This window comes from Neovison vison, chromosome 5 (assembly GCF_020171115.1).
Source record: "Neovison vison isolate M4711 chromosome 5, ASM_NN_V1, whole genome shotgun sequence".
Classification (NCBI taxonomy): Eukaryota; Metazoa; Chordata; class Mammalia; order Carnivora; family Mustelidae; genus Neogale; species Neogale vison.
Window position 1 is genome coordinate 3,442,921 of NC_058095.1, and position 23,852 is coordinate 3,466,772.

Sequence of the window (23,852 nt, forward strand, 5' to 3'; positions counted from 1 at the left end):
GCCCCAGAGGGCCAGGCATTGCTGTCACATTTCCCTGGTCAGGGCAGGTCACAGGGCCCCACCAAGGAGCAGGGGCCGGGGGGCTGGTGAGCAGCGGTGGCCCGTCCCCAGGGTTCTGCTGAAGGAGAGTCCGGCTGCGGACTTTAGAGCCGCGTCTTTGCACGCGGGCTCTCCCTGCTGGCGTCCGTCCGCCGTCCCACCCTCGGCCGGCAGACCCCCACGCCCTGCGTCCCCAGCCCTCGCTGACCGCCCCCCCCCCCGCAGGTCAACACCAGCATCGACAGCTGGAAGACCACCAAGTGGAAAGACATCAACGTGGAGCAGATGGACATAGACTGTAAGAAGTTTGCCAAGGACGTGCGGTCTCTGGACAAGGAGATGAGGAGCTGGGACGCCTTCGTGGGGCTGGACAACACCGTCAAGAACATGATCACGTCCCTGCGCGCTGTCAGCGAGCTGCAGAACCCCGCCATCCGCGACCGCCACTGGCAGCAGCTCATGCAGGCCACCCAGGTACTGCCCCCTGGCGGGCGGCCGCCCTCACTGCGGGACGGGCGCGCCCCCCGCGGACGGAGCTGGGCTTGCGCAGGGCTGGGGCCGGGGCCGGTCCCGCCGGGCGTGGCGCTCCGAGGGCACCCATGCTGGCTGGAGGGTTCTGCGGCGGCCATCTGGACAGCCTTAACAATTTTCTTTAAGATTTTATATATTTATTTGCGTGCAAGAGAATGACAGAGAGAGAGAGAGAGAGCAGGGGGACACCAGGCAGAGAGAGGGGAAGCAGACTCCCCACTGAGCAGGGAGCCTGATGCGGGGCTCGATCCCAGAACCCCGAGATCATGACCTGAGCCGAAGGCAGACGCTTCACCGACGGAGCCCTCCTGGCGCCCTGATTCCTAACGATTTTTAATGAAGGGCCCCGTCATTTTCGTTTTGCACTGGACCTCGCTAATTATGCAGCCACTTTGGGTGTAGGTGGACTGTCCACAGGGGTCAGGAATTTTGGCTTCCCCCATGTACCCCAGGAGCACAGAGCCCTAGTGCCCAGATGTTCCTGTGGCCCCCCCCCAGTTGGAGGGTGTGGTTACCGGCATCGGCAACCCCGGGAGGCAGACAGTCCCCACCGTCAGCAAACGGAGCCAAGCTGTCCTGAAGGCCTGCTCGGCAGAGCGGCCCCACAGAGGCCGATACCGGGGCAGGAAGGGAGCCTCTGCTCTCAGGGAAGCGCGTCTAGAGGAGGCGACGCCTCCAGGGGAGGGAAGAACAGAAAAGGCTGTGGGAGCCTGTGGAGTGTGGCTGGAGGCTCGGGGGAGCTACACGGCACAGGCGGGAGGGCTGGGCTGTCGGGAGGGCTCGAACACAGACCACAGCTTTGCCCTGTCCAGGCGGCCCGGGAGAGACCCCCGGCTGGTGGTCAACAAACAGCTAAAACGTCCCAGCCAAGGACCTCGCAGACCCCGGGCAGACAGATGTCCTCCCGGACGTGACGGGGAGACACTGTGTTCTCCCGGTTAGTTAAGCCAGTCTCCACGGGGGCTCAGGACCGGTGCTCGGAAATGGTGTGACAGCGAGGCCGGAGGACGGGACCTGGAAGGGGGGCGTGAGGGCTGGGAGGCACTGTGCCGGCACCTGCTGCTTTACCGGGGCAACAGCGCCCGAGACTCGGCCGTGCCTGCTGTTAACAGAGGTCGGTAGCATCCATCCCTGGGCAGGGGCGCCGGCGTCCTGGGGCTACCGCAGCAAAGAGCCACACGCAGGGGGCTTCAGACCACGGACGTGTAATCCTTCACGGCTCTGGGGCGGCAAGTCCGCCGTCGAGGTGTGGGCAGGGCGCCTCCCTCTGAAGGCTCCTGGGGACAGTCCTTCCCCGTCTCCAGCTGGCGGAGGCCCCGGGCACCCCTTGGCTTGTGGCTGCGCCCATCCAATCTCGGTGCCCACCACCACGTGGCTTCGTGGCTTCCTTCCGCCTTCCGAATCCCCCGTCCTCTCTCCTCTAAGGACGGCTGTCACTTAGGTCCTACATGGATAATCCAGGACGATCTCCTCTGAGGATTCCTAGCATCAGCCAAGACCCTATTCCCAAATAAGATCATATTCTGAGGTCTGGGCAGACAGGAACTTGGGAGAAACACTTCAAAATGCTACAGGGGGCTCGGCCAATACACAATGTTACGGGGAGGAACGGCGAGTCTTGGAGCAGAAGCTCCCCCAAGTCACAGAGCCAGGAAACGGTGCCGCAGAGCTTCCAACCCTCCCTCTTACCCGGATTACTCACCGACCTGCGTCTCCACGAGGGACAATGACGTCTGTCCGGGACAGATGACCTTAGCCGGAACGTGCCTCTCTCTCCCCCAGGTGAAATTTGAAATGTCAGACGAGACCACGCTGGCGGATTTGCTGCAGCTAGACCTCCACAAGTACGAGGATGAGGTTCGGAACATCGTGGACAAGGCTGTGAAGGAGTCGGGGATGGAGAAGGTATTTTTCTTTTGTCGACGGCAGAACGCGTGCTGTGCAGGACCACGTCGGGACGGGACGGCCCGGCGCCTACGAACATCTCGCTTCTCGTGGGGTCTCTGGGTCGCTGGACTCAGACACAAAGTCTGGTGGGCTCTCCCGTCACCAGCCCACGATGGAAATCTTGTAAAAAAAATTTCCAGGATGTATCCCTGGAGACGGGATCCCTTGGGTCTAGCTCCGCGCCCTGCGTGCACTAGTACGCGCACGGAACAACGGCCTGGGCGCTCTCCTCTTGTGCAGCAGCCTTGCTCGCGACTTTGGAGAAGAGGCTGGAGGAGGGAAGGCGGGAGGCCTGGCCATCGGGGTGGGTGACGAGCCACCAGCTGGTGGGTGACGAGCCACCAGCTGGCACAGTCCCCAGACACGGACACGGGGACGCTCGACGGGGGGCTCCTTCTGCGACGCGCATCTCCCTCCTCACCTGCTGTGTGTGAGCCTTCTCACTTGGGCTTTCTTCCCGTTTGCTTGTTTTTTAAGATTTTAATTGTTTAGTTGTCAGAGAGAGAGAGAGCATGAGCGGGAGGAAAGGGCAGAGGGAGAGAGAGAAGCCGGCTCTTCCCGCTGAGCAGGGAGCCCGATGCGGGGTTCCATCCCAGGACCCTGGGATCATGACCCAAGCCAAAGGCAGAAGCTTCACCCAGAGAGCCATTCAGGCATCCATCTCCCTTTTTTTTTAAGAAAACAGCTTTACTGAGCTATCACTGGCCTGCCGTACTGTTCACCCACTTAACGTGCACAGTTCAGTGGCTTTTCAGTGGCTTTTAGCGTAGTCACGGAAGTGGGCGACCGTCACGAGGTAGAATTATCGAATGTTAGAATGTTTTCACCAACTCGGAAAGAAAGCCGCTCCCTCCGGGAACCCCCGTCTTCCCGCACATCCTCGTCCCGCCCCCACTGACCCGCTTCCTGTCCCCATGGACTCGCCTGTTCTGGACATGTCACGAGGATGGAATCACGCAGGACTGGGCCTCGCCTGGCCGGCCTCGTCGACTTGGCGTGATGGCGTCAGGGTCCAGCCGTGCGGGAGCCCGAGGCAGACCCTCGTTGCTCCTTAGGGCCGCGGCGTTCTGACGCTCTGTCCCCCCCACACCCGTTCGTCTGCGGACGGACGTTTGCGTCGTTGCTCCCTTTTGGCGACGGTCAATGATGTCGGTAGGAAGGTTCCGGATTTCCAGAAGCAGGGCTTCCCCCTGGGTCCTTCTCGGCCCCTCTGGCCAGCCCCCGAGTGACGTGTCTCCCGTGTCCCCCGAAAGGTGCTGAAAGCCCTGGACGCCACGTGGTCCAGCATGGAGTTCGAGCACGAGCCGCACCCCCGCACTGGCACCCTGATGCTCAAGTCGGACGAGGTGCTGGTGGAGACCTTGGAAGACAACCAGGTGCAGCTGCAGAACCTGATGACCTCCAAGTACCTGTCGCACTTCCTGAAGGAGGTGACGAGCTGGCAGCAGAAGCTGTCCACGGCGGACGCGGTCCTCTCCATCTGGTTCGAGGTGCAGCGGACCTGGAGCCACCTGGAGAGCATCTTCATCGGCTCCGAGGACATCCGCGCGCAGCTGCCGGAGGACTCCAGGCGCTTCGACGACATCGACGTGGAGTTCAAGGTGAGCCCGGCCCTCGCCTCCGGGCGCGCGGTCAGAAATGGCGACCCCGGAGAGCCCGCGCCGCTCACGCCCCGGGGCACCATCTCCGCCAGGCCCTGATGGAGGAGGCCGTGAAAACGCCCAACGTGATCGAGGCCACCAACAAGCCCGGGCTCCACGACAAACTGGAGAATCTGAAGAAGAAGTAGGTCCCCGCGCCTGGGCGGGGGAGGGGCGTCCCGGCGGCAGGGACCCGAGGCAGCAGCCCCCGCCGCCAGGACAGGGCCAACTCCTCCCTGGGAGCTGGTGCCCCCGGCCTCGTTGCCACGCCGGCCACACGGCGTGTCCCCAGTCTCAGAGGGACGCCCACACGGCGGGTGGGGTTCCAGGGTCTGAGTCTGACCAGGACTGCGAACAGACCAGGCGTCGCCAGGGCGGTCGTGCGGCGCGGACGGGCTGGGCCTCAGAAGCCCTCCACAGCCCCGTGGCCTCCCTCCTCCCAGCTTGGCTGTGTGCGAAAAGGCCCTGGCAGAATACTTAGAGACGAAAAGACTGGCTTTCCCGAGGTTCTACTTTGTCTCCTCAGCCGACCTCCTGGACATCCTCTCCAACGGAAACGACCCCGTGGAGGTAGGCGGCCCCGTGCTCACCCCCACGACTGGGGACCCTGGGCGCACGGAGGTCCCTGGACCACCTCCACGAAGTCACCCCCGCCCGAAACCGCCGGGGGCCTGGCCGGGACAGAGAGCCCCTTGCCTCATGTTCCTCGTCTGGAAAGTGGGTGAGACGCCAGGGGCTTGGCGAGATGGTGTTTCTGGGAGACCTGCCGGCTCAGTAGGTGGCCACTGGCTCATCCCAACAGATCCAGGCCCCCAGGAGCCAGGAAGATGTTTCCTCGAGGCTCCTGTGAAAAGAGAGGAGGGGCCTTAACTAACTAGGTGAAGGGAAACCCCAATCTTTTATTTGAATCCTAAAATTGCAGGATGCGCCAGAAGGGAGGCCCGGGGTGGCCCAAGGAAATGGGCCCAGGGCCTGGGGACAGGCTTGTCAAGGAAAAGCGTCCTGTCACCTCCAGGAACAGACCTTGGTCCCTGAAGCCTGGATCCCGCGGCTGGTCTCTGAGTCGCCCCTCAGAGCTGCTGGGCGAGGCCCTTGGTTGGCTAAGCGCGTCTCGTTAACACCGAGCAGACGCGGGGCGCCGGGGGGGGGGGGGGGGGGGGGGCATTCCAAAACAGAAAAGGCCTTAAAACGCCCCAAGGAGAACCCGGCTGCGCCTGCACCCCTCCGAGGCCCTGGGCTCCGTGACCCCGTGTCTGCGCCCCGACCCCCGGCTGCGCCTGCGCCCCTCCGAGGCCCTGGGCTCCGTGACCCCGTGTCTGCGCCCCGACCCCCGGCTGCGCCTGCGCCCCTCCGAGGCCCTGGGCTCCGTGACCCCGTGTCTGCGCCCCGACCCCCGGCTGCGCCTGCGCCCCTCCGAGGCCCTGGGCTCCGTGACCCCGTGTCTGCGCCCCGACCCCCGGCTGCGCCTGCGCCCCTCCGAGGCCCTGGGCTCCGTGACCCCGTGTCTGCGCCCCGACCCCCGGCTGCGCCTGCGCCCCTCCGAGGCCCTGGGCTCCGTGACCCCGTGTCTGCGCCCCGACCCCCGCAGGTGAGCCGCCACCTGGCCAAGCTCTTCGACAGCCTGTGTAAGCTCAAGTTCCGCCTCGACTCCGACGAGAAGCCTCTCAAATTCGGCCTGGGCATGTTCAGCAAGGAGGACGAGTACGTGGACTTCGACCAAGAGTGTGACCTCTCGGGGCAGGTGAGGGCCGGCCCCGCACGTCAGGACGGAGCGGCCGCGGGGCCATCCAGCCGGGGACTGTCCCTCGCCCGGACAAGCGCTCCGGCAGCTTCCGTGGACAGTCTCCAGCACCGCCCGACCTGCGCAGTCTGGGGAGCATCTCGAGAAAAAACAGAGGGCGGCGGGGAGGGGAGAGGTGTGTGGACGCCGGCGAGCTGTCCTCCCTGAGGCCCCGCACGCCTGAGCCGCCGCGTTCTGACCCCGGAGCAGAACCATCGGCTTCAGGGCTTTGGCGCGCCGGAGCAGGTCTCCCCACCGCGGGGTGGTGGAGGGGGGCAGGGTCCGATCCCGTCCCAGCCGCCCGCGAGGCGGCCCCCTCCGGCCGACGCCCCACGTCCCCGTATCTCGCCGCCCAACTCGGCCACCATATGGACGCGACATTTTCCCGAGTGAAAGGTAATTTGGAGAGAAATCAGCCTGGGGGCAGAAGAAGAAAATCTCACGCAAGAAACAAGAAAACTGCAGCTTCAGAAACGCGGGCCCGGAGCTCTGGCGGGTGTGCTCTGCCCAGACAGGCTTGTGGGGGGCCCGGCGAGACCCCGCCCTCGCCGCGGGCTCGGACCCACTCCCCGCGCTCGGCTCCTTGCGGACTCAGCCGCGCCACCGTGTGGACAGCCGAGGAGGCACATGAAGCCGACGACCCTGTGCGGGTCTTGCCTCCGACGGGTGGAGGCCGGTGGAGGGTTTGTAGTTTAAAATACAAAGAAGGCTTGTCTGCAAATAAAATAGTCTTGTCCTATGTGACCGTCTTGGCCCCTGAGACCAGGCCCCCGAGGAGCAGCTAGAGCCCACCAGGGACTTGTGAGGACAGACGTCGTGTCTCCCAACATCAGCAGCGCCGCAGGGGCGCGGACATAGCCTGCCTTCTAGAATTTTCTCTGGATCCCCTCCCTGGTCCACCTAGCAATAGCGTGTGCACGTGAGCGGCCAGTGCAACCCGTCCTACAGGGGACGGGTGCCCCCGGGCTTCCCACCCGCATCTGTTAAGTGGGCGGCTTTCGCTGCTCCCTGCTCACCCCTGGGGTGACAGTTGTGGCGAACGGCCCCGTTCCTTTCTGAATGACAAAGCAAGTGTTTGGAAGCCACAGCCCGCAGGGCCTGCCCGGTCAGCGTGTCCCCCGTCCCCAGGTGGAAGTGTGGCTGAACCGGGTTCTGGACCGCATGTGTGCCACTCTGCGGCACGAGATCCCCGAGGCCGTGGTGACCTACGAGGAAAAGCCGAGAGAGCAGTGGATCTTCGATTACCCGGCCCAGGTCCTGGGGAGGGGCTCGGGTGGGGGCGCGGCCGCGGGCGTTGGCCTCCGCGCGGGCGGGGGCCGCCGGACCGGGGGTGTCACTCACCGTCCACTTGCAGATCGCGCTCACGTGCACGCAGATCTGGTGGACCACCGAGGTGGGCCTGGCCTTCGCGCGGCTGGAGGAAGGCTACGAGAACGCCATCAAGGATTACAACAAGAAGCAGGTGCGGTCGGTCGAAGCCCCGCCCTCGCTGCCGGCCGGTCAAAAGCGGCCAAACCTTGGCCCTCCGCGCCCCGCTCCCCCCAGCAGTGGTTCTGCCCAAGGGTAGAAAATGGAAATACACAATTGGAAATTCACTGTTTTCTTTTCTTTTTGGTCTGGAAATCAGCAAGTCCTCAATTGGTGACATATCCTGGGCTTATATGGCAATACCGTAGAGACTGTCTGCGCAGCTCTAGAAGCCCCGTTTGTACCTAGTACCCACCATCTCCCCGCGGTGCTGGACTTGCCACCGCGACGTCCTTCTCAGGGGCTCCGTGGCATCCCAACGCGGCTCACTCCCACCCCCCAGCTGGGGGACATCGAGAGCTTTTTCTATGCTTCATTTTTGTCACTAAGAGGACGGTGGCCTTCCCTCCCCAGCCGTGAGCCCCCAGGGGACCCACGGGGGCCGGGGCGAGCACGATGGGCAGGCCACACGCAGTGTCCCAGCCCAGGGGCCTTTGTCGCTGCAGATCAGCCAGCTGAACGCACTCATCACCCTGCTCATCGGAAACCTCAGCGCAGGCGACAGGACGAAGGTCATGACCATCTGTACCATCGACGTGCACGCGCGGGACGTGGTCGCCAAAATGATCACGGCCAAGGCACGGGAGCCGGGGAAGGGCCGGGGCTGGGTCGGGGTCTGGTGTTGGGGGGCTCCAGCCCCCGCTAGCGCCTCTTCAGTGGGGAGCCGTCAGAGGAGCCGTCGGTAGGAGGGGGCGCTCCTCCGCGGGTCTCGGCTGGGGGCGGCCCTGGGGTGGACGAGCGTCCTGGGGGAGGGGCGGGGGCCTCCCCGGGCGGGCCGGGCCCCCACGTCCCCGCTCCTCCCGCAGGTGGAGAGCTCCCAGGCCTTCACCTGGCAGTCGCAGCTGCGGCACCGCTGGGACGAGGAGAAGCAGCACTGCTTCGCCAACATCTGCGACGCCCAGATCCAGTACTCCTACGAGTACCTTGGCAACACGCCGCGGCTGGTCATCACCCCGCTCACGGACAGGTGGGCGCGCCCGCCGCCGCAGCAGGGCTGGGGGCGCCGTGCCCGGACGCAGCCCCGCCGCCCGCCGGCCGGCCGGCCAGCCAGCCCGCCTCGGGGGCCGCCCGTGCGAGCTGTGCGGTTCCGGGGGAGTTGCGCGACCCCTCCGAGGGCCTGCAACGTGGGGGCGCCCCCCTGGAGCCGAGCGGGTGTCACCTGGACGCGGGGAGCTGTTACGACCGTGAAAGGGGAAGGGGCGGCCGGGGGTCAACGCGCGTGCTCCGTTGCAGATGCTACATAACCTTGACCCAGTCCCTCCACCTGATCATGGGCGGGGCCCCCGCGGGCCCTGCCGGGACCGGCAAGACCGAGACGACCAAGGATCTGGGCAGGGCCCTGGGCACCATGGTGTACGTCTTCAACTGCTCGGAGCAGATGGACTACAAGGTGGGCTCCAAGCCTGGAGGGGCCAGGGGCCCCTTGGGGACCGCACACCGCATTTCCTGGGCCCCTTGGGGACCACACACCGCATCTCCTGGGCCCCACACGCATTCTAGGTGCCTGGACACTGTGGGCGGAACCGGGGGAGGCGGCACCGGGCTCTCGGTCTGCTGGCGGTCCCTGCCCTGAGGTCCAGCTGAGCAGCCCCGTCCCTGCCAGTGGAGCCCTGTGGGGGTGGCAGACATGTCCAGAGGAGGCTCCTAGGGTCAACAAACCCAGGCCCCAAGTCCCACCCTGGGATATCACCTCCTCCCTGCCTCCCTTCCAAGCTCTCTCCAGGCAGCTGGGGCCTCCCAACAGAGGGAGTGCTTCTGTTGTGGTTCAGCATGGGGCTTTGGGGTAAAAGTGAGTCCGGCAGGCTGAGGAGGGGAGCCAGGGGACAGCCAGGGGACAGCAGTCTCTGGAGACTGTGCAGCATGCTGTCAGATCTCCACGGGCCCCACAGGAGAGCAGAGCCTCCTGGAGGCCCAGCAGGGTCGCCTCTGTGGGAGGGATGGGGTGCGCCTGGCGTCAGGAGCCTGGGCCCACAGGAGTCCTCTCCCCTCCCCACCCACATTTGAGCCCCAAGGCCAACCCTCCTGAGCTTGAGGCTACCCTCTCCCAGTCAAGGCCACAGACCACTCCGGTCTCTGGATTTCAGAAAAGCATTCTAGGAGCATTTAACACTCACCTAGAATCCCATATGGAGAACCTGAAGAATCCTCATCACCCAGTGAGGCCTGGAGAGACACAAACATCTAGAAGGAAATCTGACATGCACGCCCACCTCCCATCTGAGAGAGAAGCCCCCTCCCTTGGGTGCAAGAAAAAAACTGCAAGGGCTACATTTTACACAATTGCACTTATCTGAGCCGTCCAGGTGGGGGCTAGGGAAGCGCCCACCCCAGGGAGGTTACAGGGCAAGGCTGGGCTCTTGCTGGCAGCCAGCCCTCCACACCTGACCCCTCCTGAGGAGTGGCTGCTGGCCTGCTGGCCTCCCCCAGGCCCCGGAGCTCCCCGGCCTGACCCTCGGTCAGGACTGTGACCCAGAGGAAGGGGCAGGTGGGGGGCTCCTGGCAGGATTGGGCGGCCCTGAGTCTCTACCTCTCCCCCATCTCCCTCTTCCTAGTCCTGTGGAAACATCTACAAGGGCCTGGCTCAGACCGGAGCGTGGGGCTGCTTCGATGAGTTTAACCGGATCTCAGTGGAGGTCTTGTCCGTGATCGCTGTGCAGGTACGTCCTGCCCGCGGTCTGCGGGTCATGGCGGAGCTGGGGCTTGTCAGCTCACCTGCCAACCCTCGCACCAGACACTCCGCTCGGGCCTATGAGCCTCCTTGCCCGTCCCCAGTGCGCCGTGCCATGCAGGGGGGTGTGGCCTGGAGGCGGGAGACCCCAGCCCGGTCCTTCAGGGGCCTGAAGTCCCGGTGGGCACACAGAAGAATCAGATGGGGCCGCCTAGGGGTAACCGGAGACACATGAAGGTATAATTAATTGTGCTCGGAGGATAAGGACAGAGGTTACAGGTGTCCGCGAAGGATGTCTTAGACAGCGGCGCCCGGAGAAGGACAGGGAGGAGGAGGGGGGAGAAGGAAGGGAGGGCGGAAATCCACCCAAGAGCTTCGGGGACGAGGGGCGGGGAGGCTGGGAGGCAGTGGGAGCCGGGTTCTCAGACGGGGGACAGCTCTGCGCCGGCACGGCCCACGCGTCTGGAGGAACGTTCCCAGGTTGTACACGAACCCTCGGATCCTATGTGCACTGGAGGTGAGAGCCACAGGGCCCGCTCAGGGGGGCCGAGACCAAGCGCGAGGTCCAGAATCCACGTGAATATTCCACAAGGGCCCGGGGGTGCGGCCAGTGCAGGGGCTGGGACCCTTTGTCCCCCCGGCGCAGTAGACGGAGAAGCAGAGACCAGCTCCCCACAGCTGGCACCCCCAACCCACCCGGGAGGCTGCAGACCAGGGCAGGAGGGGCCAAGCTGAAACCAGCCCCCGCCACGCAGGACCCACAACTGGTGACTCACTGGACTCCCAGCTCTGAGCTTGGCCGTGATTTCGGCCCCTCCCGACCTGTACGGCGGTTTCGCGGACACAGGCTCACGGGCAGGATTGGACGCGTTGTGGGAGGCCAGCGACCGCCAGACCGTTAGCTTCCCACCACAGAGCTGTCCCCGAGCCCTGGGCTGGAGGCCAGGGAGGCAGAGAGGGAACCAAGGCCGTGGCCTCGGGGTCCCCCGGCCCCCACGGGTACAGCCCCACGGGACCCCACCATGTGACCACCAAGAACCGGGCCAGGATGCTAGGAGAGGCTTTGCACAGAGAGGAGGCAGTGAAGAAGCCAAGGGGTACCCCCCCACTCCAGCCACCAAGCCCTGCCCCAGGGGAGCCTGGCACCCCGAGGACCCCCGGGGAAAGAGGCCAGGCCCCAGGGCAGGAGCTTGGCTGAGAAGGTGGAGACACTGAATTCAAAGCCAGCGGTTGGAGGGTTTTTTAACCTCGATCATCGGGCGCCCTCCAGTGGTGGCGCGCAGGTTTGCAGGGGTCCAGCAGGAGCAGAGGGTCCCCCTCCACCACCAACCCCCCCCCCACACCCTCGGCTAGTGAGCCCGGAGATTTAGGATTCCACCAGTGCCAGGTTCTCAGACAGTGTGGCACGCGGCTGGCTGCTGAGGGGTGCTCCCAAGGAGTCCGCCGGCGACACCACCCCCCAGGGAGGCCATCCTGCCACGGGGCTGGGGGAGGGGCTGCGTTCTGCTGGGGGACACAGAAGCCCAGCCCCCATGACGTGCTGCACACTCCTCTCACCAACCAGCAGAGTCAGGAATTTGGAGCAGACCAGTGGTTGGGGGGGGGGGCGGTCACGGGGAGGGCGGGGGCAGGGGGAGGTGGGTGTGACTGCAGAAGGGGACGTGAGGGGTCCTTGCGGGGCCGGCAGAGCCCAGCTCTCAGCTGTGACCCTGCCCCGTGGTCATGCAAGGTGCTCCTGGCAGGGGAACGCCGGGGAGGGGCACACGGGGGCCCAGGAGCGTGTCCCCCTGCCTTAGTTCTTGAAACTGTGTGGGAGTCTACATTGTCTCAAAATTTACCTAAAAAGGAAGCGAGACCAGGAGTGTCCTTTGCAAACATGTGGCCACAGGCTTCAACGCCCGTGAAGATGGGGCCCGTGGAAGCCGGTCACCCCCACACCGACACTCTGTGCCAACTGTTTAGGTAAAATGTGTCCAAGATGCAATTCGGGCCAAGAAGAAAACGTTCAATTTCCTGGGAGAGATGATCAGCCTCATCCCCACTGTGGGTATTTTCATCACCATGAACCCGGGGTACGCAGGACGCACTGAGCTGCCCGAGAACCTAAAGGCCTTATTCAGGTGTGTGCGCAGAGGAGAGCAGAGGGGGCCCTAAGCTAGAGCGAGCGGGGAGCGAGGCGGGGAGGCCGGGGGGCCGAGGTTCCCGAGTTCAGGGGGTCTAGTGAATGGGGCCTCCCTAGAGCGTGTCCAGCGACCTTCGCGCTCGGCCTTCCTGGGGACGGAGGGCCGGTGCCCGTGGGAAGCCGGGTTCAGAGAGGAGTTGGTAGAGCAGCTGTAGGGCCCGGCATCAGCCCAGGCAGAGGGGAGAGGGCACAGGAGAGCAGGGGAAGGGGACAAGGGGCAGGGGTGCTGGACGCCCGGCCCCAGGCCCTCGGAATCCTGACGCTGTGGGCTTCCTGGCCCCAGAGGTGAGCGCCCAGCTGATGGGAGGCTGGACGGTGGGGAGAAGCCTGAGGCAGGCCCCGCTGATCTCCCCCAGACCCTGCGCCATGGTCGTCCCCGACTTTGAACTGATCTGTGAGATCATGCTGGTGGCCGAGGGCTTCCTGGACGCACGCCTGCTGGCCAGGAAGTTCATCACGCTCTATACCTTGTGCAAAGAGCTCCTGTCGAAGCAGGTGTGTGTCCGGGGCTGCAGGGCAGTGGGGGAGGGGCCTTCGGGGCGCACCCCGTGGCAGGCGGGCTCCGACGTTCCTAACCCAGCCCCCTCCCCAGGATCATTACGACTGGGGCTTGCGAGCCATCAAGTCGGTGCTGGTGGTGGCCGGCTCCCTGAAGAGGGGCGACCCCAGCCGGGCCGAGGACCAGGTGCTCATGAGGGCGCTGAGGGACTTCAACATCCCCAAGATCGTGACCGACGACCTGCCCGTGTTCATGGGGCTCATCGGGGACCTTTTCCCTGCCCTGGACGTGCCTCGGAAGCGGGACCTGAATTTTGAAAAGGTAGATGCTGCTGGGCCCTTGGGTCAGATGGGCGCCTCGGTGGCTGGGGCAGGCCCGGGCGGGCAGCCACGTCGGGGAGCTGGGGGTAGTCACACGGCGCGGCTCCCCTGCCGGGAGAAACACCGGGAAGCCACGGACCTCCTTCCAGCCCTGGCCGGCACCTCTGTGGATGCTGGGGGGGGTGGGAGGAGCGTTGGGGACGGGGGGCGCTTCGGGCAAACCCATCCCCCGCGCAGACGCGACACAGCCACGCCGCGGGCCCTTCCCCACAGAGTCTCCCACAAGCACCGCCCCCGCCCCCAGCAGGACCACCGGGTCCTTGCGCCCGTGCCCAGCGCCCCTCCCGCGTGCCCCTCCCAGATCATCAAGCAGAGCGTCGTGGAGCTCAAGCTGCAGGCAGAGGACAGCTTCGTGCTGAAGGTGGTGCAGCTCGAGGAGCTGCTCCAAGTGCGCCACTCGGTGTTCGTCATCGGGAACGCGGGCAGCGGCAAATCTCAGGTATGGCCACGCCCGTCCGCACCCCCACCCTCCCCGGAGGCCCTGTAGCTGCTGGAGGCTTAGCCTCTGTCACCTGCCGGCACCCCGGGAACAGGGGTGGTGAGGAGAAGGCCCCGGTCCCAGGAATGAGGCCCTCCTCCTGGGCTCTCCCCTCTTCCTGCTCCTTCCCCCTGGACTGCAGCGACCTGGCCCTCTACGACCAGCCCCCCACCTCGCCCTCCTGTCCCCCGTGTCAGCCCCCCAGCCTCCTGTCCCCACCTGTCCCCCTGCACCAGATCCCCTGCTCTCCTGTCCCCACCTGTCCCCCCTACGCCAGCCCCCCCCACCTCCTGTCCCCAGTCCCCTGCCATTACCTGGGCGTGAGGAGAAGCAGGGTGGGGGGCCACTACTCCTGTGAGCTGTGGCATCGGCAGATTCTAAGGCAGCCAGGGTTGAGCTGGGAGCCCACAGGACGGACACGGTGTCTCATTCAAGATCATTTCCGAAGACTAATAACACGGGGGTGCTCATAGCATGTCATTTTTTAAAAGGCAGAAACTATATGAACCCAATCTTCTAAAAGGAATATGTCCGTGTGTCTGTATTCTCAGGTCTGTACACACACGTGTGCGCATGAAACCGTCTCCAGTGTCCTTAGAAACCCGTTCCTCCGACTCGAGGAATCATGGGTCGCTTCCTTCCCCTCAGGTTTTCTCAGTGGGCACAGATCGCCCTTATCATCCGGGAACTACGGTGAATTTTTCCTGATCTTAGCCTGGTCTCAGGGCACGCAGGGCTCCCCCGTCCACAGACGGCCGGTTGCCGCGCACTCCCCTCCCCCGGGCACCTGCCTCCGTCCGTCGGGGGCTCCAAACTCACCTGAGTGTCGGCGATGCAGAGAGACCCAGAGCAGGGCTTCTGCTCAGGCCGCGTACCGTCCTCGGGAGCCGGGGATGCGGCCTCCCCGGGTGCGGGCGTGGGAGCTGTGGCCTCCGAGCCCCGGGTGACCAACACACCCCCACACCCAGGTCCTCAAGTCTCTTAACAAGACCTATCAGAACATGAAGAGGAGGCCGGTGGCCGTGGACCTGGACCCCAAGGCTGTCACCTGCGACGAGCTGTTCGGCATCATCAACCCGGCCACCAGGGAGTGGAAAGACGGTGACAGGGCTGTGGCCGGGTGGGCTGAGTGAGGGAGGATCCCCAGCAGGTGTCCCAGACTCACACCAGCCCTGCTCACCCACAGGCCTTTTCTCCACCATAATGCGGGACCTGGCCAACATCAGCCACGACGGCCCCAAGTGGATTGTCCTGGACGGGGACATAGACCCCATGTGGATTGAGTCTCTCAACACCGTCATGGACGACAACAAGGTTGGAGGGGCTCCTGGACTCCAGAGCTGAGCCCCAAAGCCGCAGCGATGGTCTGGGGGTCCGGGATAGGACAGGGGGCTCATGGGAAGGGTCGCACGTCCCACCCACTACACGCAAGGGACAGAACCTGCCCGAGACTGGAATCAGAAGGGTCAGGGTTTGCCTGGAACCCCGCATAGGTCATCGACGAGGGAAAGTTCCCAGTCACCGGACGTGTTCCTCGTGGGACACAGCTCCCCGTGCATCCCGTCTGAGACGTGTTGGGGAGCGGCGTGGGGGAGGGGCGCAGGTACGGAGAACACTCTTGCTTAACTGGCCTGTGACAGGACGCGGCAGGACATCTCATACCTTGGAAGGCAGAAACGGTCTTCAGAAGGATCTAGAAGCGCTTGAGGAAGTGATTCTCAGTTGGCAGGAAGAGGGAGCTCAGGATTCCCCACGAGGGGCGGGACGGTGGTTGCAGAAAGCAAACGAGATCCCAGTGACGTCCGACACGGCGCCCATGTCCTGCACAGCACCACCCCCAGGAGTGGTGTCCTGGGGTGGGCGGGGGTGGCCGAGGGACTGGGGTCAGGGATGCCTGGGGAAGGCCAGGCCGGGGTGGGGTGGGTGCTGGTTGGTGGCAGGCACAGGGGCACGGGTCCCAGCCTTCCTCCTCATCGTTCGGAGATGTCCATGTGACGACCCATCCGGACGACGCACGTCCGCCCCTGGGAACCCACGGGCTGCCTCCCTTCCCAGGTCCTCACGCTGGCCAGCAACGAGCGGATCCCCCTGAACCGCACCATGAGGCTGGTGTTCGAGATCAGCCACCTGAGGACGGCCACCCCCGCCACTGTCTCCAGAGCCGGCATTCTTTACATCAACCCCGCAGATCTGGGCTGGAACCCGTGAGTGGGGTTGTCGTCTTCCCGTTCCGAGCTGGCGGAGGAGGACGGGGCTGGGGGCATTGCGGAGTCACCCGTGCGGGCTTGCGCTGTGGCCCCGGGGAACACCGCACGGCGGTCCCCGCGCATCGGGTCCCGGCAGCCAGAGGGTGTGAGACAGCCAGGGGACTGTGCGGCGGGAGGCACGGTGGCAACCGCGTGGGACCACACGCCGGGAGCCTGGGGCGGGCAGGGGCGGTCCGGGTCCAAGAGGAGGCGGAGTTCGGGCGGACACCTGGCGGGAAAGGGGGTTTTCCAGGAGGACGAAGACTACGGGGAGCCTGCCAGGCGAGAACCAGCCTGAACGGGGTGGGGGGCACGGGGCAGCGGGTGCAGGGGGGCGAGAGCGGGAGGTCGCGGGGTCTGGGCAGCCGTGAGGGGTTCGTGGATGGAGCGCGAAGCCTGAAGATGCTGTGGGTGGGAAGGGGCCGGCGCGGACCGGCCTGCGGGGCTGTACAGAGACCCTTTCTGGTGTGACGAGGACAGTGGCCTGTGCAGGACCATGGGCGGCCCCTGGGGGCAGAGGAGAAGGGCAGGTGTGAGAAGTGTTTGAAATCTTAAGAAACTGAAGATGTGGCATTGATTCTGGGGACCCGAAGTCGACAGTCTGTGGGCAGGGCTGGTTCCTCCCAGAGGCCCCGAGGGAGAGCATGTCCCGGGCTACCCCTGGCTTCTGGGGGCTCCCCCGATTCTTGCTTCCTTCTCTGCTTGGCCACTTTCCCGTCTCTCGAGGTTTTCCCTCTTCTTTTCCCTCTTCCCGTCTTCTTGAAGGGACAGTCGTCAGACTGGGGCCACCCTAATGCGGGACAGTCTCCTTTCGAGATCCTTACCTTGACTACGTCTGTCTGCAAAGACCCTTTTCCAAACAAGGTTACGTCTCCCGGTCTCGGTGGGCCTGTCCTTTGGGAGCCGCCGTTCTGCCCACGACCCCACACGGGAGGGTTCTCGGGGTGCGCAGGCGAGGCAGGAGCTGCGGACACAGGGAGGGAGGAGGGATCGTGGGGTTCTTGGAGGGTCCCCGTGGGGCCCGAAGGAGAGAGCACGGAGGGAAGCCTTGCACCAGGAGCAGCTCTTGGGGACCCCAGGGGAAGAAGCGAGCAGGCCTTTGGGGACGAGGAGGAGAGAAGTGGAGAGGGTAGGGGATCGGCCCGGGGCCCCCGGGAGAAAGGCAGCACCCCCAGGGGCGGCAGTGACTGGAGGCCTGGAGACTGTGGGGCACATCCCGGAGCGGGAAGTGAAGCGAGGCTGCCTCTGGGGGCCGCGCAGGAGCCAGGCCGGCTGGGCCTCTGCGCGCCTCCCTGGGCCTGCACTTCCCGTCCGAGCCGGCGTGCCCATCTGCGCGCAGATGACTCAAACCAAGGTCACGTCTCTCACTCGACATGAACACCTTCAGGCAGGGGGGCACATACAGGGGCGGCGTGCGCACAGGCTCGCAGCCAGGCTCTGTTCTGGAGACCCGCCCTCTCCGGAGTCGGGTCCTAACTGTCCGGGCATGGGGTCACCGCGCTTTGCCTGTGGACGCGACGTGCTGGGTGCAACATGGCAGAGGTTTTAGCCCCGGTTCCCGGTTCTGATCGAGCACGGTCAGGATGGGCCGTCCGAGGCGGGAGCTCGCTCACGGAGAGGCTTGTCCTCGGGGCCGCGGGTGCCGACCCCAGCTTCCTGCTTCTGCTCGGGCCGTCCTGGAAAAGACACGCTCGCTGGCCCATGAGGCAGCCAGACCCTATTTATGCTTTCAGCAGGCACTTGTGCAGCCCTCACGGTGGGCCAGGCTCCCTTCTACGGGCTTTTAAAATATCAGCCCAGGTGGTCCTTCGAAATGGGGGTCACTGTTGTCTTTCGCACTTATAAATGGCGTGTTGAGTAACTCACCCAAGCCACTGCTGGCCGCAGTGGAGTGACTCAGGCCCAGGCAGCAGGCCCCAGAGTCTGTGATCTCACCCTTATGGTGGGCCCCTTCTGGGGAGCCCACTCCAGAGGCAGGTGGGCACTAGACAGTACGACGTGGTTGCTCACGGACTGCCTGTTGCATTAGTTTGGGCTCTCCCAATGTGGCAAATTCAACTCAAACTAGCTAAAGAGAAAAAAAAAAAAAAAAAAAAAGAACTGGCTCAGTTCACCAAGACAGTTTCAGGCATGGCTGGATCCAGGAATTCAGATGATGTAATGAAGTCCCTGTTCCTCTCCCTTTCTCTCCCTTCCTTCCCCTTCCCACCCAGATGATGTCATGAGACCTTTCTCTTCCCCCATGCCCAGCTCTGCTCTCAGTATTGACTTCACTTGGGGTAGCAAAGGTGGTTCCCAGTTGTTCTAAGCTTACAGCACCCCCATAGCTAGAATGTCAGAAAAAGAGCCCATCCTCCCCAGCCCCACACACTTGTCAGGCTCTCATAAGCTCTACATTGGGCGCCATCACCAGGCAGGCGCACCAGAACCCCACAGAGACACCAGGGGTGTTCGGCCAGGGGAGGGAGGCTGGGCAGACCCAACAGGGTGGTCCCAGCACCCAGCGCCTCCCCGTCTGCCCCAGGGTGGTGAGCAGCTGGATTGAGAGGCGCAAGGTGCAGTCGGAGAAGGCCAACCTGATGATCCTCTTCGACAAGTACCTGCCCACGTGCCTGGACAAGCTGCGGCTCGGGTTCAAGAAGATCACGCCCATTCCCGAGATCACGGTCACCCAGATGATCCTGTACCTGCTCGAGTGCCTCCTCACGGAGAAGAACGCGCCGCCCGACTCCCCCAAGGAGCTGTACGAGCTCTACTTCGTGTTTGCCTGCTTCTGGGCGTTCGGGGGGGCCATGTTCCAGGACCAGGTGAGCAGCCGGCCGCGCGGGAGCCCACCGCCCGCGAGAGGTTCCCGGCCGCCCCGAGCTGGGCCCCGTTTGGTTCTCGTTCTTCGACAGCTTGTGGATTATCGGGTCGAGTTCAGCAAATGGTGGGTCAACGAATTCAAAACGATCAAGCTCCCCTCGCAGGGGACGATCTTCGACTACTACATTGATCCGGACACGAAAAAGTTCCTGCCGTGGACAGACAAGGTGCCTGCCTTTGAGCTGGACCCGGACGTCCCACTGCAGGTAACTTGTCCCGGACAGGTGACAGTTGACGGTCGACGTCGGGGCAGGACTCCTGCTTCGTGACGGGCGACCCGACGCAAACGCTTCCACAGCGGGACCTCCTGCGTAAACCGGAGACGCAACGAACCGGTCGGGTCCCTCAGTGAGTTGGAAGGGGGACATCGGAGGCACCGTGTGTCTGAGGCTCACGGCTCCTCCTTCCCCTGCGGTCCTCCCGCCCCCCACCCCCAGGCCTCTCTGGTGCACACCACAGAGACCATCCGAATCCGCTACTTCATGGACCTGCTCATGGAGAAGTCGTGGCCGTTGATGCTGGTGGGGAACGCGGGCACCGGCAAGTCCGTGCTGATGGGGGACAAGCTGGACAGCCTCAACACCGACGACTACCTGGTGCAGGCCGTGCCCTTCAACTTCTACACCACCTCCGCCATGCTGCAGGGTGGGTGCGCGGCCGGAGCAGGGGTGCAGGGCGGGGGGCAAGGCCCACGGTGGGTCCCTACAGCCCAGCCTGGTCACCCCCAATCACGCTCTGCCCACGTGGCTTGACCCCTGGCCTCCACATTCCCCATGACTCCTTCTCACCAAAGACACAGGGACTGGCCGGGGTCCTCTTCCCTCGCCACAGCCCCTCCGCTGGCCACAAGCCACAGAGTAGGGGGGAGTAGGAGCTCCAGGGAAGATCCCACAGGAGCCTCTGGCACAACTGGTCTGGTGTGGCCCCGAGGCTGTCCAGCTGGAAGGTTCCTGCCGCCTGGGCCTTGGCCCCTCCACGCCCACAGCTCCTTTGCTCCTGGGGGTGATGGAAGTCGAGGGTTCGCCCCCCTGGTCCCCCCTCCAGGGCCACTCCCTCGGCCATGGCCTCCAGTGCTGGGGACCCTGGGCCCAACAGGACCTCCCAACAGGATGTAGCAGGGAGACAGTGATAGCCAATCGGATCCTTTCTCTAGGGGTTCTTGAGAAGCCCCTGGAGAAGAAATCCGGGAGGAACTATGGCCCCCCAGGCACCAAGAAGCTGATCTACTTCATCGATGACATGAACATGCCCGAGGTTGACAAGTACGGGACGGTGGCCCCCCACACACTCATTCGGCAGCACATGGACCACGGGCACTGGTGAGTGGGTGGGGAGGGGGCCCGGGCAGAGAGCAGGACCACGACACAGACGACGGGGGCGGGGGGCACTCAGGGCTGGAGGGCGTATCAGGTCTCCGCTTCACCCATCAGCTAGGCCCCGGGCTGGCAGCCATGGCCGAGGGCACCCACAGAGGGAGGACAGACGGGTCCCTCCCCATCAAGGGTCCATCTGGCAGAGGAGACAAAGAGGTGCAGTCAGACAGGCAGGGCGAGCTCTGAGGGAGCCCCCCAGCACGGGCCCAGAGCAGTCCCCCAGCGGGGACAGAGACTGGCCTGGGGAGGCTGCCCTGCTCCCAAGAGCTCAAGGCAACGTCAGGACTGGCCGTGGGAGGGACTTTGGAGGGACAGCATCCCGGGCAGAGCAGATGCCACACACAGAGGCCCAGAGGAGGAAGCATGGCCCGAGGAGGACCCAGCGTGGCTGGAGTGTGGAGCCAGAGAGAGAGGACGCTCGGGACACCTGCAGCCAGACCTCAAGACTCGTGCTGGCCCAGAAGCCTTCTCCCACGGGCAGTAGAGAGCCACGCATGGCCTGTTCACAGCTGCAGTTGGAAAGACCAGGACAACGTTCAGTTTGGTTAACCTACATGTGTCTTGACGCAACGGTCCCCTAATGACCTGGCCAGTGACCCAAGTCAAACCTGGGGGTTTGGGGACTGAAGGAACCCAAGAACGCCCATTGGAAATGAGACCACAGAGGCCTGAATCCCACCCCTTTGCTTCCAAGAACTAGAGGCAGAGAGCGGTTCACAGGGTCAAGGCCACCTGCACCCGTCACTTGCCTTGTCCTATTCCACCACACAGAGCTCAGGGACAGTAGGACGCTGGGAAGGTCAGCAGTGAGGCAGGGGCAGGGATGTGGGGGACTCACTCCCTAGGGGATGTGACCGAGCCAGACGAAGGGGTCCCGCCCCAGGCAGGCACTGAACGTGGTGTGGGATGGTCCCGCTCGAAGACAATGTCCCCTGAGGCTCGGGACAGCCCAGCCACCTGAGGCCCCTCACTCACACACGCTCACAGGTCCCCCCACGCACAAACGTAACGGGGGTCAGAGGAACGGGGAAGAGGACTTGCCGTGTCTGAGACGGACGGTAGGCCGGCGTCCAGAGTGCGCAAGGAATTCCTAGGAGCGGACGAGAACAGGCAACAGCTCCCAACGGAAGAAAACACACAATGCGGGGAACCCCCATGGGTCAGAAGTGCAGGGAAAATGCTTTATGATCTTGAAATGCCTCTGAGTCCCTGCACGTGCCATCAAGGAACTACCCGGCCTGTGTGAAGATCCCGGCCACCCAGGACGTAAGGACAATGGGGCAGACATCTGCTGAGCACCGGCCCTATTCAGGGGTCCTAAGTATGTCTCGGTGCATTAGCTCGGTCGCTCCTTGCCGTGACCCAGAAGCCTGGGGTGTGGCCGCCTTGCCCAGGGTCCCCCCGCACAGCTGCGGAGCTGGGATCCGACCTCACACCTGCACCCTGAGCCACTACGATGCCTCCCATTTCAAACTTTTCTTGAGACCGTGAAGCAAAATTGGCCGTTGCACCTCTAAGCGATGTGCCAGAAATGACCGGGGGCGGGCGGGGGTGCTCGGGGAGGGCTCCCCCAGGCCGGCGGCTCGACGCGGCTCCCGCCTCCCCCGCGCAGGTACGACAGGCAGAAGCTGACGCTGAAGGACATCCACAACTGCCAGTACGTGGCCTGCATGAACCCCACCTCCGGCTCCTTCACCATCGACCCCAGGCTCCAGGTAGGCGGGGGTCACGCTGGTTAGCCAGCCGCTCCGGGGCTGGAGGTACACTTTGGGACAAGAAAATAGAAGCACTGATTCGGGGCGCTGTCAGGGCTGCGGGCCGACGCTCTCTGGAGAACCCCTTCCCCTTGCGGCAGGCGTGCGGCAGGGGGCTCCCGGGGCAGCGAGACAGGAGCCAGCCCGCCCCCCGCCGGACCCCACAAGGCTGCCCGAGTTAGCAAGTGCAAGACCGGGCGTCTTGGCAACTGTGAATTTCAGGCCAACAACAAGCACTCGGCCGGGGTAAGCCGTCTGGTGCGGTGTCCGGGGCACCCCGGTCCTGAAAACAATGACTTGTTGTGCTTCTGAAACTCAGAATTCACAGGATATCCTGGATCACCTCTGCGGGCCCCCCCCCCCCGGCAGGACCTCCCCGCTAACGTATCAAGCAGACGGGGCAGACGGGGACCGAGAACAGAACACCAGGCCTGGGCCCTGAGAGGCCCTCGCCTCCGCCAGAACGTGGCCGAAGAGCGTGCTGCGTGGATCTGGCGGTTTGGGACACAATCGATATTTGATGGGGTTTTAGCACAAGGAGGGCACCTGTCCGTTCTGACCACACCCACACGCCCCTCGGGGGCCCCCGAGAAGGCAGCCCCAGCCACAGGCTAGACCCCGCAGGCAGCCTGATGGGGCTTGTCTTGTTCCGGGCAGCGCCACTTCTGCGTGTTTGCCGTGAGCTTCCCGGGCCAGGAGGCCCTCACCACCATCTACAGCACGATCCTGGCCCAGCACCTGGCCTTCCGCTCGGTCCCCATGGCCGTTCAGAGGATGAGCAGCCAGCTGGTGGCCTCGGCCCTGGGTAAGCTGGCCAGCCGCAGCCCCCTGTCTGCGGACACAGCCGGCGGCTCTGTGGGCCCCGTGGCTTCTTCCCACACTCCCCCGGCCGATATTTTATTCATACTTTCAAATCAATACTTTTAAACGAGGCTGTGTCTCAGCAGGAGATCTTGTGAACTCCGAGTGCTTGAGGGGAAGGCGGGGGGTAGGAAATTCAGCACTCCAAAAGGAGGTACACGTCAGCAGAGCAGCAAACCTCCCCCCGAGTCAGCTGCGCAGATCCCTTCCTCGACTTGTCGCTACTCCATCGTACATTTGCTCTTGGGACCGCACCCCGAGCTCTGTACTTCCTGAGGCCATTCAGAGCCCCTAAGGATCGACGTATCTCTCTCCTGTAACAGCCCTGCACCAGAAAGTCGCGGCAACATTCCTTCCCACGGCCATCAAGTTTCACTACGTCTTCAACCTCCGGGACCTCTCCAATATTTTCCAGGTACGGCTCTCAGAGCCCTGTTAGGGCCACATCCCTGATCCACAGGGGCTCTCCTCCTCCGCCGCTCTGGGCAGGGAAAGCAAAGTGATGTGTGCGCTGATGACATCACCGCAGCAGTGACGGCGGTGATGGCCATGGTGATGACGACGGTGATGGTGACGATGGGGACGGTGGTGGCCGCGATGATGGTGACGGTGGTGGTGGCTTTGATGGTGACAGTGATGGTGGCGGTGACAGTCATGATGTTTTCTCTTACTTACAGACTGTTTAGTCTGAGCCAGGCACCAGGTTTGGCCACTTATTCACCCATATTCTCCTCCAAAATACATGTCACATGCTCCTACACCCCCATGTTACAGAAGGGGGGTCTAAGACTCCAGGAGGTTAGGGCATGCTCACCTCAAATGTCATGCCCGCTAGAGGCCCCTCCTCATCCCTCTGCTGTCTCACTGCCCCGGGTTATGTCACCCACAGCCCACGTCCCAGTGCATAACTACCCTTGCCTACTTGCATCTCCCACTAGAATCTGGGATCCATGAAGGCAGGGCCTCCCTTGTTGCTGTGAGCCCAGAGCCCCAGAGAGGGCCTGGAAAATGGCAGAGCCTCCATAAGAACGCACTGAATGTGTCCGGGGCACTTGCTCAGTAAAGGCTGCGCCAGGACTGGA

The 23,852-nt window shown here is 64.0% G+C and overlaps 1 protein-coding gene across 1 annotated transcript in view; it reads left to right on the forward strand.

Moving 5' to 3' along the window:
* DNAH17 (dynein axonemal heavy chain 17) overlaps positions 1-23,852 on the forward strand; it is a 90,140-nt gene that overhangs the window by 33,353 nt on the left and 32,935 nt on the right. The window contains exons 25-50 of the mRNA XM_044247322.1: positions 265-513; positions 2,353-2,475; positions 3,771-4,118; positions 4,211-4,302; positions 4,601-4,727; positions 5,746-5,898; positions 7,066-7,191; positions 7,292-7,399; positions 7,911-8,042; positions 8,271-8,431; positions 8,698-8,854; positions 10,017-10,121; positions 12,095-12,252; positions 12,671-12,809; positions 12,907-13,134; positions 13,495-13,632; positions 14,640-14,772; positions 14,858-14,985; positions 15,727-15,875; positions 18,442-18,724; positions 18,815-18,988; positions 19,220-19,427; positions 19,936-20,101; positions 21,768-21,870; positions 22,567-22,714; positions 23,094-23,185. Of these exons, the coding sequence (XP_044103257.1) occupies positions 265-513; positions 2,353-2,475; positions 3,771-4,118; positions 4,211-4,302; positions 4,601-4,727; positions 5,746-5,898; positions 7,066-7,191; positions 7,292-7,399; positions 7,911-8,042; positions 8,271-8,431; positions 8,698-8,854; positions 10,017-10,121; positions 12,095-12,252; positions 12,671-12,809; positions 12,907-13,134; positions 13,495-13,632; positions 14,640-14,772; positions 14,858-14,985; positions 15,727-15,875; positions 18,442-18,724; positions 18,815-18,988; positions 19,220-19,427; positions 19,936-20,101; positions 21,768-21,870; positions 22,567-22,714; positions 23,094-23,185 (4,128 nt within the window). The remainder of the gene's footprint in view (positions 1-264; positions 514-2,352; positions 2,476-3,770; positions 4,119-4,210; positions 4,303-4,600; positions 4,728-5,745; positions 5,899-7,065; positions 7,192-7,291; positions 7,400-7,910; positions 8,043-8,270; positions 8,432-8,697; positions 8,855-10,016; positions 10,122-12,094; positions 12,253-12,670; positions 12,810-12,906; positions 13,135-13,494; positions 13,633-14,639; positions 14,773-14,857; positions 14,986-15,726; positions 15,876-18,441; positions 18,725-18,814; positions 18,989-19,219; positions 19,428-19,935; positions 20,102-21,767; positions 21,871-22,566; positions 22,715-23,093; positions 23,186-23,852) is intronic.